General features: G+C 43.5%; 1 protein-coding gene across 1 annotated transcript; it reads left to right on the top strand.

Moving 5' to 3' along the window:
- Nucleotides 1–2,003: 2,003 nt before the first annotated feature.
- On the top strand, nt 2,004–17,493 carry dna2 (DNA replication helicase/nuclease 2). Its single transcript, XM_061701401.1, is given in 26 exon segments — nt 2,004–2,248; nt 2,463–2,516; nt 4,397–4,525; nt 4,527–5,067; nt 5,181–5,289; nt 5,724–5,873; nt 5,972–6,155; nt 7,074–7,222; nt 7,312–7,434; nt 7,526–7,769; nt 7,851–7,965; nt 8,698–8,854; nt 8,951–9,130; nt 10,627–10,863; nt 10,955–11,068; nt 11,155–11,264; nt 11,498–11,607; nt 11,692–11,820; nt 11,912–12,004; nt 14,134–14,327; nt 14,566–14,655; nt 14,802–15,009; nt 15,457–15,546; nt 15,626–15,811; nt 15,898–16,044; nt 16,803–17,493. Coding segments are annotated over 26 exon segments (3,927 nt in total). The 5' UTR covers nt 2,004–2,218; the 3' UTR covers nt 16,857–17,493.
- The last annotated feature ends 767 nt before the right edge of the window (nt 17,494–18,260 follow it).

Genomic DNA, 18,260 nt, shown 5'->3' with positions numbered 1-18,260 from the left:
CGCCAAGGCTGCCCTTTGTCATCGATTCTGTTCATAACTTTTATGGACAGAATTTCCAGGCGCAGCCGAGGCGTAGATGGGGTCCAGTTTAGTGGCCTCAGTATTCCATCTCTGTTTTTTGCTGATGATGTGGTTCTCTTGGCTTCATCAAGCCGTGACCTCCAACTCTCACTGGAGCAGTTCGCAGCCGAGTGTGAAGCGGCTGGGATGAGAATCAGCACCTCCAAATCTGAGACCATGTGTTAGAATAAAAGTACATCGTTATCCCATATTTACTCTTGTAGTATTTTCAAAGCATACATTTAGCAGTATGTTGATTGTATCATAAAAGTTGACGTTGTCTGTGAAGAGGACTGTGCCCTCATCAAAAGATAGCGGCAGGAACATTTTTGCGGTCAAAGGTTGAAGCAAACAACGCTGAGGAAGAACACATCTCCACAATGAGTCATATATGTGATTGTTTTACGTTGCTGCTATGTGCTCCCCCAACTTTATAGCAGCAACAGCTGTGTAACTACGAACCGCCCTAAGAAAATAAAAAGAGAGGGATCGACAGAATTTGTTCAGAGCGGTAGGAGTTTGTAAACTGCGAACAACTCTTAATTGCTCTCCTCGTGAGTATAAAAACCATCTCTTGTCTTCCTTTCTTGTTTATTGTTTCTTAAATGTTCTAGGTTGATTGAACCGGACACCATGGTCCTAAGTCGGAAAAGGGTGGCGTGCCCTCTCCAGGTTGGGGATGAAATCCTACCCCAAGTGGAGGAGTTCAAGTACCTTGGGGTCTTGTTCACGAGTGAGGGAAGAATGGAACGGGAGATCGACAGGCGGATCGGTTCAGGTTCTGCAGTGATGCGGAGTTTGTATCGGTCCGTTGTGGTAAAGAAGGAGCTAAGCCGAAGGGACGAAGCTCTCGATTTACTGGTCGATCTACGTTCCTAAATTAAATTAAAGCGAACACCATAAATAAAACGGATAATGAAATTTCTCTAGAAATTGCGTGTGAATGCTCAAGAGCTGACGCTGAACTGAAATCTTGCTGCTGGAGCCTATCCCAGCTATCGTCGGGCAGGAGGCGGGGTACACCCCGAATTGGTTGCCAGCCAATCGCAGGGCACATACAAACAAACAACTATTTCGCACTCACATTCACACCTACGGGCAATTTAGAGTCCTCAATTAATGCATGTTTTTGGGATGTGGGAGGAAACCGGAGTGCTCGGAGAAAACCCACGCAGGCACGGGGAGAACATGCAAACTCCACACAGTCGGGACCGGGGATTGAACCCCGCTCCTCAGAACTGCGAGGCTGATGCTCTAACCAGTCATCCACCGTGCCGCCAAGTGAAATGTTGTGAAATGTGATTTTAAAATGTAAAATGTGAGACTTGGAAGTTGGATGGTTTCAATCGGTCAAGAAACGTGGAAGGAGGAGGTAAATCTAATTAATTAAATCTCTATCGAAATATGTTAGATAGCTTTTCGGGAATTTTCTTGTGAAGAGTGTGACATTTTGGGAAAAACAGCTTCAAGGTGTGCTGAATGAAACAGTTTGAATTTGTAAGATGGAGAACCTTTTTTTATATCTAATTCACTTGAATGTTGTTGTTTTTTTTTGTCTTTGTTTTTTTGCGTAATTTTGGGAAAAGTAGACATATTTTAAATGTGGAAAATAGCTCCCTGCATGTGCAGAATTTTGTGAATATTTAGACTTTTGAATCAGTCAAGAAATGTGGAAGGAGTAGAAGGTAAAAAAAAAATGCGGAGAGGATAGTTAGGGAAAACAACTTTTTGGGTGCAGAATAACGTGAATTTTCTTCGGCGTTCATTTACGTTCAAAAGCTTATTATTGCTCGTCTTATTATATACTGTATTAGTATGGTGCTATCTGTATTTTATTTATGTAATTGTTTCTTCATTGGTTTCAATTTTTGAATATTACGATTTTGTCACTCGGCGTGACGTCATTTCCGCTGCGCGAAATGTATTTGGCGCGCTAAAGTGAACTGAAAGGAGATGGACGTTGACAATGGACGTGAGCAGAAACTTGCTCCCGTCTAGTTTTGTTGGGTTGTCGCGTCGTCAGTACAAGTGTACAAAGTGAACCACCGCCGACCGAAGCCAGCGGACGTTAGCGATGATGTTGGCTAACTTGGCATGGAAATAGTCGTTTGTGGTTTATTCAGCCTGCCCGTATTTGTTTTGTTGACGTTTGGCCAATATGAAAAGAACCAAACTGAAGCTTCCCAAGGTGAGTTCACGTTGCTGCTATCAACATCAATTCCAGCCTTGATCTGGTCTGATTCTGTTCGTAGTTTTTGTACAGAGAGGCGACGTGTTACGTGTTCTACCAAGACGGGTGTGCTAGCGCTATTGTTCGGACATGTTCTGTTTTAACCTGCCACACTGGTGGAAAACAAACATGTACATTCTAAAAGTAAATTTTTTGTTGCTTGCTCTCTCAGGCGACACCAGGAGCACAGAGAGACATCTCTACCTTCTTTACCTCTGGAAACAAGGTAGATATAAGCAACAACACAGTCATACGATCGGTGCTGTGGTAGGGGGCAGCAACAGGAGAAATGAGGATGCTAAGAAGAATCAAGGGAATGACACTGAAGCATAAGAAGAGAAGTGAACGCGTCGTCAGGACGGAGCTAGAGGTGAATGATAAAGGTGAAGGAGATCAGAATGATGTGGTGTGGACATGTGATAAGGATGGAGGGAGGTGACCCTGTTAGGGAGGCAATGAATCTGCAGTTAGAAGGAAAGAGATTGAAAGGAAGACATGGAAATAAAATGGACATCAGGATTTGCCCTACTTAAGTAAAAGCAGTGGATGTTCAGAACAGGTGTTCCTGGAGGTTAAAGACGAGGGCAGACAACGCTGCAGTTTAGTGGGATAAGGTGCAGGAAAAGATCAATGCAAATGCATGCTTATTGTTGTTGGTTAAGTTTGCTTCAACAATTTGATGTTTTTTTTTTTTCCTCTTTTACTCATTCGTCAAATACAACCCCAATTCCAGTGAAGTTGGGATGTTGTGTGAATACAATGATTTGCAAATTATGTTCGCCCTATATTTATTTGAATACACTGCAAAGACTGAGATATTTAATGTTCAAACTGATAAGCTTGTTTGAAGTAGCAGATAATCATTAACTTAGAATTGTATGGCTGCAACACGTTCCAAAAAAGCTGGGACAGGTGGCAAAAAAGACTGAGAAAGTTGAGGCATGCTCATCAAACACCTGTTTGGAACATCCTACAGGTGAACAGGTGGGTGCCATGATTGGGTATAAAAGGAGCTTCCCTGAATAGCTCAGTCATTCACAAGCAAAGATGGGGTGAGGTTCACCTCTTTGTGAACAAGTCTGTGAGAAAATAGTCCAACAGTTGAAGGACAATGTTCCTCAACTTACAATTGCAAGGAATTTAGGGATTTCATCATCTATGGCCCATCATATCATCAGAAGGTTCAGAGAATCTGGAGAAATCACTGCAAGGCCGAAAACCAACATTGAATGCCCGTGACCTTTGACTGCATCAAAAACCGACATCAATGTCTAAAGGATGTCACCACACGGGGCTCAGGAACACTTCAGAAAACCATCCACCCATCCATTTTCTGAGCCGCTTCTCTTCACTAGGGTCGCGGGCGTGCTGGAGCCTTATCCCAGCTATCATCGGGAAGGAGGCGGGGTACACCCTGAAGTGGTTGCCAGCCAATCACAGGGCACATACAAACAAACAAACAAACAACCATTCGCACTCACAGTCATGCCTACGGGCAATTTAGAGTCTCCAATTCATGCATGTTTTTGGGTTGTGGGAGGAAACCGGAGTGCCCGGAGAAAACCCACGCAGGCACGGGGAGAACATGCAAACTCCACACAGGCGGGGCCGGGAATTGAACCCGGGTCCTCAGTACTGTGAGGCTGACGCTTTGACCAGTCGGCCACCGTGCCGCCCTTCTGAAAACCAATGTCGGTAAATACAGTTTCGGGGCACATTAGTGTGCTCTGAACGCTCTTCAGGTGTGCTGTGGGAAATTATTCAATTTTACTTAATTGCTCAAAGTTATTTACAATAAATAATGTATTCTTGTTCATCTATTTATGCCAGAGGCATAGTGACAGAACAAATAAATGCTCTTCTATTAGATGGGAGGAACTACATACAGTAATGTATCTGGATTTTGTGACATTTTTCAACTGTAAAATAAAAATAAAAATAAAATTCCTTGGCTTCATAAAGGTTGGAAATCACTGACTTAATAAAATCTCATCGAATTTGACAAAGGTGGTAGTTGGTGTAACACATTTTAGAACCACTGTTCATGCGCAAATATTTATTAATTTGTTTCTTTAACAATAATAAAATGCATTTGCTTGCTTTTAGGGTTTACCCCCTAAGTCACCAGTAAGCGGTGTGCGCTGCAAGACCGACCCGCAGGTCCAAAATGGAGGTGTCTTGGCCACGGGATCGTACTCTCCCTTAAAGAGGAGCATCCTCGGGGTTATTGAGAACCGTTCTTCCCTCCTCACCAGACCTCATGGTTCCCGAGACCCCAAGTAGTCAGATGTTACTTTCATCCTCTAGAGGCCATGAAGAGCTGAGCCCTGGGACCAGGAGAGAAACCTCTCCTGGACAGAAACCTGTCAACTCGTCCCCCTTCTATCGAAGTCCTCGTTCCAAAGGGCTGAGTGTAATGTCAGACGGCGAACGGGGGCGATGTGGCTTGTTGAAAAGGGCCTTTAGTCCTTCTGAAGAGCTCCATGAACCTAAGAGACCAAGAACCACAAATGCACTGGAGGCCAGTCCCGAGAGAGAACGCAAACATGAAGGAGAGACTGTTTTTACCGCCATAATAGAGCAGAAGACGGCAGAAAGCAAAAGCGTAGCGTTCCACGTGCACACCCCTGACGAGCAAGCTGCCCGACCTGCAGCGCAGGCATGTGTAGAGGAAGAAGACGTCCACTCAGTGGAGAAAGATGCTCAAAAAACAGCGTCAGAATCTTTTGACGGGGTCGAGCACGAAGTGAAATCATCCGATGAGAACCCAGCAGGAGGTACGTTCTGCTACTTGGGTCATTGTTATGATTAGTACAAACTGTGTTGTTTTAGGCCATATCAGAGCAAGTTTTACAGGCAATAAAGAGATATTCTTTTTCTTTCAAATAAGGGAACACTGGGACCACGTCGCCATTTTCTGTGGAAGAGAGTTTGGATGGGCGTTGGTTCACAGAGCAGATGGAGCCGAGTGACTGTCTCGTGCCCAAGGAGAAACCCCAGTAAGGCTACGTGTACAGTTAACGCTATGTTCCGAGCAGCCCCGTTCGATGTCGAATTTTGGCCATTTGTTTTCTCTTACTTGCTAAGTTTTCTCACGTTCTGTGACGGTATCCGTGACGCGCCGTTGGGGCTTACTGAGTCGCGGAGGCTCAAAGGCGCATTACGTTTCGGCCCGCGGTTTACCACGGACGCCAGTACAGTCATTCGCGGCCAGTCACGTTCTGGTGCGGTCTCTTATGGCACCGGGCAGTCGAATGAAGTTCCCCTGTATGTACACGTATATACAGTTGTTTTTTTTATGGCTGGTGGAACCGACCCCCAAAATACCACTGTATATAAAATAACATCCTTTCATGAGAAATGTATAATAAATAAATAAAAGAGGTATAGATAGACTACTTTTGACTGACAGTCATCTTGTTTTTCTCTGCAGTAAGTTACCAGATCACGTGATCCTCCGTGGAGGTCCAAACAACCGCTACTTGGTTTTAAACGTGGAGGAGAGTCCGACTCAAAAAGTCTTGACAATCACACACTTCAAATTTCTGCAACCCACCGAGACGTGTCTGCTGAAAGATGGCTGGTCGGGCCTGTTCTGCCCCCCTCATGCATGAACCTTCACATCTCCTTTATCTCGCCAACACGATGGGCAATATTCCACAACCTCGTCTTTTTTCTCAGGGAGATGACGCCTGTTGTTCGCGGCGACATGGTCCACCTGGAGGGCTGCGCCGACGCTGGATCCTGGGTGGTGGACCGAGAACATGGCCTGCTGGTTTTACTTCCAGACTATCTGGTTTCAGGCACCAGCATCTCCAGCTCCATCCGCTGTATGAGGCGGGCCGTGCTCGGGGAGATGTTTAAGGTCAAATCTTATTTGTCTTTTGAAGCAAAATTGATTGTCTTCAAATATCCTCCCGCTAAAGCTAATTTTCAGATCCGAGGCTACCATATCAATATATGGTTGCCCTCAGCAGGGCAATGGGAATTTTAATACGATATAAAATGATGTCTCAGCATTATTTTAATTACACAATTCGCACTCGATTAGTCTGATTGTAGTGTCACGTTGATGAATGGCTACTTTTTGAACTTATTGTAGTGAAGTGACATAAATTTCACACAAATCCTTATTTTTTTAGATTACTAAATCTTAAACCTTTTTTGTCAAAAATGATCAAGCATGCTTTATAACTTTAATTTTACTTGCAGCAAATAATCCCATATAAATATTTAGAATGATGGAAAAAGAAGTTCCTGGGTTGTATTTGAAATTAGAAAATGTGTATACAATTAAATATTTAACCTTGTTGTGCAATACATTTTAATTGACTAATTAATTTTTCCTCGTGTGTTTAAGCGAAGTCTTAATGTTCAAACTGTGCATCATGTCACAGAGGCTTACCATAATATTAAAAACACTTTTTAGGAATATAACAGTTGTCGTCATTTTTGACGCCTACTATGGATCTGTATTTTAATGTTGGTGATGGTGGGGATACTTGGAGAGCCATGTATGTTTGGAGGTGGTACTTAGTAAAACGTTAGAGAACCACTGGCCCCGACCTTCTTAGGGAGGAGAAAAAGCCCCCATTTGCTGGCTGGATGACAAATGGACATTGTTAAAAAAGGAGAAAAGAATCATAGTTTTCTAGCTTTTGTGGGCCACATAAAATTGTGTGACGGGCCAAATTAGGTCGGTGGTGAGTGGGTTTGACTTTACAATATGTTCCCTTTCCCTCTCCACTCTCAAGTGTCCGCTCCCTTTTCATTTGGGATGTAGAGTTTTGATGGTGGCTCCAAGCAGATGCTAAACGGCACCATCATCCACAAAGTGTTCCAGAGAGCAGCCACAGCTAAAGATTTCTCTTTGGCCACTTTGTCCAACATGGCTGAGGAGGCTCTGCACAGTCCCCAGCACCTGGGGGACATGTGAGTTGCGTTGTTGTTGGCTTTTTTTTTTAGTATGAAATGAGATGAAAGAGACAAGTCTCACTATGTTGTGTTTTTTGTGTGCGTAGGTACAGTTTGGGTGTAACTCAGGATGAGATGAAGCAGGAGCTGCATGATTACCTGCCCTCATTGGAGCTCTGGGCAAAGGAATACCTCATATCGCCAATGCCAAAAGCCATCAGGCTCAAAATGTGGGACTGCGCATTTACTGACCAAACAATACGCTCCGTGCACAAATATCTTCTTGAATTGCTCTCCTTTTTGGTTGTTATGTGACTTCAGCCCCAGCGGTGGTGGGGTGACGGGCAGGGCGCAGGACTCCGCCACCGCTACGATTACAGAGCTGGCCGACATCGAAGAGAACGTCTGGTCGCCGCGGTTCGGCCTCAAAGGGAAAATCGACCTGACGGCACGGGTTCGAATCCAAAGAACGCGAAATGTCAGCCAACGGTCCTCTGAAGTGATGACCATCCCCTTGGAGCTGAAAACTGGAAGGGAGTCCAACTCGATAGAACATCGCAGTCAGGTTTCGTATCGATAATATACATGCTTGTATTTGTGGTGTCATTGATCATCAATGATCATGTCGATTGTCGTATGCGTCAAGGTGATTCTGTACACCCTGATGACGTTGGAGAGATACGGTCCTCCAGCCGGTTTCTTGCTTTACCTGAAGACCGGAAACCTTTATCCTGTTGTCCCCAGCCACGTGGACCGCAGAGGTACGTTACGTTCCAGCAAGCTGCCATTGTCGCATGCAATGTTTTTAACTTTTTTCTATCTGCATCTAGGATTCAGTACATGAACCGTGTCCAAAATTGTAATTTTTAGAAATGCTTCTCATATAGTTCTCTTTTTGAATTGGATCTCATTGGCTTTGTGTTGGTGTTCCTAATGAAGTGTCTACTTTGTTTACTTTTTCGACATTAGGAAGCGAGCACCAGGTGTTGCGACGGCCCTCTTAGAATCACAGTTTTTTTATTATTTAAAAAATAGGATTTTAAATTGGACACACGGAACACATTCTTTTATGGTGATGGACTCCTTGTGTCGCCGCACAAAACACTTGAAGGCTGAGTGAATCGAGAGGAGAGCGCGCGAGAGAATCATCTTTATGGATTTGGAAGCTTGCATTGTTCTTATACATCATAGCTATGGCACACAACGCAGTTAGTTTAGCGCCCGGCGAGCAGTTCAAGGTGTCGGTGGTCTTGCTTATGGACACCACAGCTGGTGTGGTCCATTGCCGCATCCTCTCTAGCTCTGTCCGCACTTGCCTGAGCTGACATTTTCCGCCCACGTTCTCAAGCCGGCCGATTACTTGAACCGGGATTCCCACGGGGGCAAGCAGCGATTAGAACCACTTGGCCCCGATTATTACAAAATACCCGACACTGCTTAAATTCCATAAATACATTGGTGAGCCTGGAAAAGGGTGTTTTGGTTCATTATAGAATTGCTGAAGCTGAGGAACACCATGGTTCATTACGTCCACAACTCCGTGCAGAAGGGCGTGGAGGGAAGTCGCCTAGCCAGACTTCCTGACATTGTAACAGACAAAAAGGTCTGCCACTATTGCCCTCAAAGGAGAAACTGTGCTCTGTATGAAAGGTACACATGTACATGCTTGTGAAATTCTAAAATAATTACGATTTTCTCTCCGTCTACCTTGAACGATGTCATTGTCTTCCCCCGTCGCTTCACCAGGGTGTTGGAAGGCACGTCCGCAGACATCAGTGATGACTTCCTGCAGCAGGAAACGGGGCACCTGACCGCCACGCACCTGGACTATTTCGCCCACTGGCTGCTGCTCTGCAGTCTCGAGGCCGCCGGCATGGAGGCCAGGAATGGCCGAAAGCGTGTGTGGCTCCAGACGCCTGAGAAAAGGTAATAAGGTTCCTTTTGTCATGAAGTTCAGTTTCCAACATCAATGTTGGAAAAAGCCCAGATACCACAAATGAATTGTGACGCGTTACGGAGCACCACTAAATAGCTAGCAACGGATCAATTAGTAACTCTCAACCACAATGTCATTGTGAGACATTAGTGTGCCATGAGAGATCATCAGGTATACTGCGTGAAATTCGCCAATTTCACTTCATTGGTCCAAAATATTATTTATTTACCCAAAATAATCTATATTTGATCACCTTTCTATGCCGGCGACGTATAGTGACAGGCAGAACAGTTAAATTCTTCTTCCACTTAAAGGCACAAAGTATAGTTAATCTAACCTTTGCAGATTTACAATGACCTGGATGACTGAAAATCTACACAGACCTACGTACAATTAATCTGTATCCTGCTGTTGCCATTAATGCAACAGAATACGATAATAGCTTTGTGTTCAACTCAAGACAAGTTTATTTATATACAGTAGCCCTTAATCACAAACGAGTCTCAAAGGGCTTCACGGGCCCACAGTTGAAAAAGATTGACGACATCCCCTGATCTAAACCCCCCAACTCAACGAGCCTAGATTTCACAATGTGCCGTAAATTTGTGAGTCAACGGATCACCGTTATTTGAGACTATTTGCTTTGTGAACATTTCTGGTGTGGTGCTGTGTTGTATTTTTCTAATGTGAAATATTGTGTGGCTCAGCTTAACTCAGTGTTGGGAAAAGACGAATATAGATCAACAGAATTGATGATCACAGCACCTTTTTCGAGCAGTCACTCGTTGCTAGGCAGAATACATGGAGCAAAAATAATATATAGCTCAAAGCCAAATGAAACAATTGGCATTGCCATTCACGAGGCTATTTGAATGATAAAAATGGGAGCTCAGGAAATTACTGTAGTGTACAAAACAGAAAATGAGACATAGACCCTTTCCAAAAAATGAGAATATCATGATTTCGTGGGTTTTATGAGCTGGTAGCCCAAATTATGTAAAATAAATAAATAAATAAAATAAATACTGGAAATGGTTTAAATGGTGGGCCCGGAATCTATAACCCATGAAAGTGTAACTTTTTGAATGGCATTATGGATATAAATAAACTTTTTGATGATATTCCCATTTTTTTGGAAAGGGTCTGCATTTAGTCATACGTTTTGGTCCAGGGTTATTGAGACAGGGAGTTTTCATGATTTTTGCTTTTCTACTTCACCACACTGAAACGGTGCATGTAAGAGTTGACTTTCAGCTTCCGTTGCATACAATAAAATCTGATTCTGATCATTTAGGATTGGGAGGGACTCGAAAATATTTGGACAATCGTCATGAAAGATGCAATGGAATTTTTATGCAGTTTAGCTACGGTATCAATCACATCTCTCTAAAAGGTTATTGGCAAGAAAGGAATACTGCGCCATCTGCTGGATGGCCATGAATTGAAAGCGGTGTTTTGGATTCAACTCAAAAGAACTTTCATCTAGCGAGAAGAAAGGAAGTTGCATCGGGAACCTGCAGCTGATCGGCCCTGCGAGCGTCCAGTCGGAGGGCGTTTTCCTTCATCGCTTCCAGCGGGCTAACGAGGCGCACGATTCAAACGGCTGCGGCCTGGCCAGCGGGGATCGCGTTGTCCTTAGCGACCAGGGAGGTCGTTTTGTTGCCCTGGCAACAGGCTACCTGTGTGATGTCAGCAGGACCTCCGTCAGTTGTACCTTGGACAGGTAAGGATGATTCATCTTATCCATCCGTCCGTCTGTCTGTCTGTCTGTCTACATGCCTACCAGTGAAATAACAGTCGATTATCTGTCACAGGGACGTGTCTAAGCTCAGCGGGGAAGTGTTTCGATTGGATGCAGATGAAGGCGTGATGGGCCTCAGCACTCACTTGACCAATCTCTCCAGACTGATGGAAAGCAGTCAAGATAGGTAGATTTTCGTATTTTGCCATTCATACATGTTGTCCTTCTGACTTGTCTCCTGAAAATCTATCACACTGTGTTCAATTTCTGCAGTGATCGTCTGAGAGAGTTGGTTGTGGGTCTTCGTCCTCCGGAGTTTATTTTCAATCTCAGTTCAGTTCTGCCCAAAGAGGCCAAGGACACAGTGGCAAACATCCTCAAAGGTTTTTCTTTCTCGTTGCATAACATTTCAGCCTTAATATTGCAGTGCTGCATTTTAGTATTTATTATTTAGTACGTACTTATTAACCATTGGCGAATAGCCGTCGGACAAAAGGTTTGCTTTGCAAGGAGAGGTAACGTGAAGTAAATCACTTCAATGCGTGGTCTGTGGACAACCGGTGGTCTCCAAGAAACACCAAGTGGTACTAGAGTAATTCTAGTAATCTGTTTGCAGGTCTCAATAAACCCCAGAAGCAGGCCATGAAGAAAGTGTTGTTGTCTAAAGACTATACATTGATTGTTGGCATGCCCGGGACAGGCAAAACCACCACCATCTGCACCCTGGTAGCCCGATAAACACAGCTGACGATAATGATGCTCCCGTTCACCTGACTCATGTCACAATCTCTTCACTTCTCTTCCTTGCAGGTTCGCATCTTACACGCGTCTGGCTTCAGCGTGTTGGTGACGAGCTACACGCACTCCGCTGTCGACAATATCCTGTTGAAGCTTAAGCGCTTCAAAGTCAGCTTCCTGCGTCTTGGCCAAGGCCAAAAGGTTTGCTGTACTGTAGCTGTCTTGTCCAAAAAGTCAAATTTATTGACCGATTTATTAGTCAGAATGATAAAAATGTTGTTGCTTTCTACAGGTCCATCCAGACATCCTTCCGTACACGGAGGAAACTGTCAGGAAGAATGGAGTTCATACTCTGTCAGAACTGGAGCAGCTTTATAGCAAAGAGGTTAACCACTTTCATATCATCTCACCAGTACCCCCCGCCCCCAGTGATACTAATCTAATCAGCAGCTAAAAACAATGGTCATTTCATTTCTTTTTTTTTTTTTTTTTTTTTTTTCTTTCTACATCCTCTAAAAAAAATTGGTGTTGAAGTGTCTTTTTTTTCAAGGGCTACATCAAGGAAATGCACAGAAGTGTCAAAGGACTTTTGCTCTGTGAGAGATTAATGAAAATGTTTTACTTTGCTTTTTCACAATTCTAAAGGATGCTGAGAAGTTAAGTTTGGCATATTATGACCAGCTATAGATTTGATACAGTTGATGTACCTGTATTAAGAAAACATCAATAATAATATACATGCTGAAATAATTGTAAAATGTAACAAAGTTTTTTTGAATAAACGAACACGATACCTATTCAACAAATGAACTTAAATACTTACTAAATATTTCTCACTAATCACATCTGGGCACATACACATATCAAAGGGTTCCTGGGGGCCTGGTACGGGATCGGGAGGGTGTGGTTGTCGGATCGTTGTGCCTGGCATGGTGGGGTGGTTGGCTGAGCGGGGTAGCATTGGGTCCCTGTGGCCTGTATGGGACGTGTCCCATCGGCCGGGCTGCTCTCAGGTGGACCCCTGAGCCTGATCCCGCCCCTCGATTGATTGGGTGGGGTCCTCAGCCGCCGCGGTGCGGCCACAGCAATTACAGGACCCTTCTGTCAGTCTTTGTGCATGTAAAACGGTATCAATTCACTTGCATGTATCTGCAGGCGCACACCCCTTACTGTAACAAATAACTCATGAATATGCAAATCACTCGTGTATGCCCTCACTTATACTCTCGTCCTCTACACTTTTATAATTTATATAATTAATGCCACCACACTTCAGTTGTACAGCCGGGTTCACGGCCCTGGTCCTGCATGCTTCTTCTCCTGGCCTTGTCCTGTTCTATCTTGTCCTGTCCTTCCCTCACAGGGTGTAGCACCACAGCCCCATGCAACACTCATATTTAATGTTTCATTGTTGTAGATAATGTAATGGTTTACTTCTCTCATCCTGTTTACAATTAGTACTTTGTCTTTGTTTCTTTCTCCCAGCTAGAAACTTAGTTCTGTTCGACCGATCAAGTCTGATTCTCAATAAACCTCAATTATAATACCACAGCGGAAGCTTAAAAACTCCACTGTGACACAGTAAAACTGTTTCGGCATGAAAGGGATACCGATTTTCCATTCTGCTTGACCTAACAGCCAAACAGGACCAAAAAAAAAAAGAAGAAAGAACTTAAATACTTGGTACTGGTATTTTTCAAACATACATTGTCAACCAACATGTTTCTTATTATGGTATGTTTATGCAGTCATAATCTATCATCCATTTTCTTATACAGCTTGTCTTCATTAGGGTCATGGGTTAGCTGGAATTTAAGCCAGTTGACGCTGGGCAAGAGACACTGGGTACATCCTGGACTTGGTCACCAGCCAAACACTGTACATGGACACAAACAAGCATTCACATTCACAACTTAGGACAATGTGGAGTATACATTATTATATCCATCCATCCATCCATCCATCCATCCATCCATTTTCTGAGCCGCTTCTCCTCACAAGGGTCGCGGGCGTGCTGGAGCCTATCCCAGCTGTCATCGGGCAGGAGGCGGGGTACACCCTGAACTGGTTGCCAGCCAATCGCAGGGCGCATAGAAACAAACAACCATTCGCACTCACAGTCACGCCTACGGGCAATTTAGAGTCTCCAATTAATGCATGTTTTTGGGATGTGGGAGGAAACCGGAGTGCCCGGAGAAAACCCACGCAGGCACGGGGAGAACATGCAAACTACACACAGACGGGGACGGGGATTGAACCCCGCACCTCAGAACTGTGAGGCTGACGCTCTAACCAGTCGGCCACCGTGCCGCACATTATTATATATTATACCTAATATGCATGTTTTTGGAATGTGGGAGGAAGCCAGAGTACCTGCAGAAAATGTGCACGGGAAGAACAAACTCCACACACTACTGATTCTGCTGTATTATCATTACATATGTTTTCTTATTGATGGCTTTGCAGTTCAAACTGGTCACCTGTTAAAGGTGTTTCTCTTTTTCCCCCTTCTAGCTGGTTGTGGGAACAACTTGCATGGGCATCAAGCATCCTATTTTCACACGGCGGCGCTTCGACTTCTGCATTGTGGATGAAGCGTCACAGATCAGCCAACCCATCTGCCTGGGCCCGCTGTTCTACGCCAACAGATTTGTCCTGGTTGGGGACCACCAACAGCTGTCCCCAATAGTGCATGATAAGGAAGCAAGGTACCATTTCTGGATGAAGAACAACCTTAATTGTGCATTTTGTTTGTCGTTGTACCGTCATGATTTATTGTTAATAACCTAGAATATACCAAGGCGCATTTATTTCAGTAGTGCAAGTCACAAAGTGAAACTCATAGATATTCACAAAAGAGACGGGAGTAAATACTTTTCAGTTTCCAATGGGCAATTTCTTGAAATCATAAATACCAGTTATTAATATATTTGAGTTTTTCAACAGGTCACTAGGGATGAATGAGAGTCTGTTTAAGCGACTGGAGTGCCATTCTGAAGCTGTGGTCCACCTCAACGTCCAGTACCGCATGAACAGGTACGTATGCCTTACTGCTTGCTTGCAGGACTCATTAAAAGTCAGTGGTGCTTAGACCAAATGTGACAACTGAAATTAAATAGGACTCTGTCCAAAGACTTGAGTTGTGCATAAGACTAGTCTTACTAGCTACAGTGTGTTTCCAGGCAGATCATGTCCCTGAGCAACTGTCTGATGTATGACGGCCGTTTGGTGTGCGGCTCGGAGAGGACGGCGTCGGCTCTCCTCTCTCTCCCCTCGCTGACGTCCGTCCAGTCGGAGCTCGATTCTGATGCGCATCCCCGCCACGATCTGGCATGGATACAGGCTGTGTTGATACCTAGCAAACCAGTTTGCTTCCTGGATTGCTCAATGGTATGTAGGAAATAGAAAATGTGTTGAGTTAGGAAACAGAGCTCAGGTTTAACGTTCAGCTATTTAACAGGGTCCTTACAATTGAGTGAAATTCTCAATCATCCTTCTATTATTGTATTTTCAAGGTCAATTTCAATTTTGATGAAGTTATGAAATGTTCTCCTCATAGTCAATGTTTTCCAACAGACACTTTCATTTTAGCTGACCTTATGGGAACCTAATTGTTTTGTGTACAGCAGAGGTGTCACAGGGTCACCCCCCCCCCCCCAGATGGCCATTATGGCTGTGTAATCATACAAATTTATAATTGCATCATTATATTATTACCTATACACGAGAAATTGATTGATTTGGGTTAGTTTTGAAATCAGAAGTCACCAGTGACTAGTTGCGTCGAACAACCAAGCGGCCATCACGAGTTTTCAAAGATGGCGTCTCTCCTTGAAGGTGCCAGCTTTGGAGTCAGTGGAACAGGGAGGCATAAGCAATCGCACCGAGGCGGCCATCATCCACCTTCTTCTGTCATTGTTGATAAAGGTATGCCTGCAGGAACGGGACATTAAGGCTCAGTTAATACCTCTCGATACCAAACCCGGGTTACACTTCTGTCTTTCAGGCCGGCTGTAAGGCCAGCGATGTAGGCGTCATCGCCCCTTACAGGCAACAACTGAGGAGTGTCTCGGCTCTGCTGCAGTCGTCTGCTTTTCGCGGCGTGGAGGTGAACACGGTGGACAAATACCAAGGACGGGATAAGAGTCTCATTGTGCTCTCTTTTGTCAGGAGTACCACAGAAGACGAAAATGTAAGTTGTTTTTTTTTTTTTTTGGGGGGTGGGTTACCCTTTTTGGACATGTAAAAAGGCAAGCTGACCCATTTCTTGCTTCCCAGCTAGGAGAGCTGTTGAAGGACTGGCGCCGCCTGAATGTCGCCATCACCAGGGCTAAACACAAACTGCTCATGGTGGGCTCCGCGTCCACGCTCAGACGATACACTCCCGTGGAGAAACTTCTCAATCATCTGGAGCAGGAGAACATGATATCCTTCGTCCTCTCTCTGAGAATGTCTCATTTGGTTTTGACTTGGTTGTTTGCCTCATCTGCCAGCGTGCGTGTGCGCTTGTAAGCGCAACACTCCTCATAGTCTTATTATTAAAGATGTTCATCATGGTTTTCGTAATAGTGCTTAAGATGGGTCTTCAAGAATCTATGACCCAAGGCTTTATGTGATGTGCCCCACCCCCCTCCCAAATGCATGAACAATTATTATGCACAGACTCTATTTTATATGGGCATAAACATAATACTAATGAGAAACACCAGACTTTTTTTTTTTTCTGTTTTAAATAAAAGCCTTTCCCTTATTTTGGCTTTATAACAGTACTTGAGATCACGTTTTGCCCATGTATACAATATATCAATTTGTTTATGAGATGAAACTATAAATATACTGTTATTAAGGGTTTGTTATTTCCAAAATCAAATGAATTCGTCAGGGTGCAATTATTTAATTGATAGTGGATCAAGAAGTTTTTTAACTTAACGATATCCAGCTTTGGGGTGAAATTTTAGGATGAATCTAAAATGCACTAAAACCTTTACATGTGACCTTAACTTGAACTTCTCTAAACTGTTGAAAGCACGTGTCCTAATCTTTTTTGCACAACTTGCTGTTTCGTAACGAGAAGCTGAAGGGCAAAATGCACAACTTCTCCAACTGTGCATTTAAAATTCATTTAACGCCTTTAAAAGGTGTCTATTCTTACTGCTCCCCTTACCCTCCTTAATTATCCTCACATTATCCAACTCCCTCCGTCAGCCGACAGAGCCTTACCCATGATGCTCCTGTGATCACGAGGACGTCCGCAGCGATTGAACGCCGCGTGAAGACGGTGCAGCAACCCAGACGTCTTGACATTACCACACGTCTTCAATTAAATATATTTTTATTTGTTCGAAATATCATACACTGGTTTAGCTGTTATATTTCTGCTCACGATTAATCGGTTTTTAGTCAACTTATTTAACTGAGTAATTGATTTTTTTTTTAATCTTTATCTGTGTTATGTAATTGACCTGTTAATCTAACATAATTTCATATTTTTATACATTTGAGTGACAGTCATTTGTAAACTTAAGTACCCAAAATAAACTGTCACACTGCTATGTTTTGTACAGTATATTGTAATTTAAACTGCTCCAAATGAACAGCCTAACTATTTTGATCAAAGAACATTTTTGAGTCACAGAAGTGATTCGATTAGATAATAATAGCAACCGAATGCTAAACAGGAAGGACAATAGGAACTGACACGCTTTTGGTTAAACTTGAAGGTTTAATTACCGGTAGTCTTAGAGCTAATGTGGTGATGATACACTAAACTGACTTTGAATCTCTGGGCCAAATGGGACGCTATTCATTTAACTTGTGATTTTTACCTTTTGCCCAGTTTTGTTTTATTGGATGTTTCTCTGTGATTGTATTTTTTCTGTAGTCTTTTTTTTTTTTTTTTGGTCTGTGGCCTTCGTGAATAATAAAACGTGATGAATATATAACGTCTCAGTGTGAGTGGTGTTTTAAATACATGTGGATTGTACAGTATTAGAGTGCGGTACAGAGTAAAAGTGTTGTTCTCTGCAGGTGTCTACAGTGCGATTGTTCCCTGGAGCACGGTGACGCTCTTTCCTGCTATGTTGATTCTTCCATCTTCTTTCACCTCGAGCTGTAGCTCTCCACCTCGCCTGGAACACTGGAGTGCTGCACACGCATCAGGATGGAGAAAGAAGAAATGTCAACACAAGTGAGGTGGTTGTGACTTTGTTATGCAAGCAAGATTTGATGACTGAATATGTGAAATTAAAGACCAAGCATTTTCTTCTTTCCCAGTTCCTTCGACCAGTAGCTACCCAGGACGGCGTGTGCAGAACCTGCATAACAAAGTGTGCAAAAAGTGTCATTTTACAGAACATTAAACGTCTTTGTGATCGATTATTTTGCGATTACTTGCACAACTTTTTAGCAGCAGTCATGACAACTGCACATTGTAGTAGTGAGAATCCCAACCAGTGACAGGATCCTCTGGGATTCCATTCCAAGGGGCAAAATATCTGGAATAGAAGTCATATGGTGGCTGGCAGTCTGGAGATCCTGAAGTCAAGCATACATGCGTAGAAGTATTTACTCTAGACAATAGAGTATTCCTCAATAGAAACGGATTCATTAAAAATCAAAAAAAATATTGGCAAACAGATCTT

The sequence above is a fragment of the Phycodurus eques genome, chromosome 2 (genome assembly GCF_024500275.1).
Source record: "Phycodurus eques isolate BA_2022a chromosome 2, UOR_Pequ_1.1, whole genome shotgun sequence".
Classification (NCBI taxonomy): Eukaryota; Metazoa; Chordata; class Actinopteri; order Syngnathiformes; family Syngnathidae; genus Phycodurus; species Phycodurus eques.
Note: the sequence above shows the minus strand (reverse complement) of the source record. Positions and strands in the feature narration are given on the sequence as shown.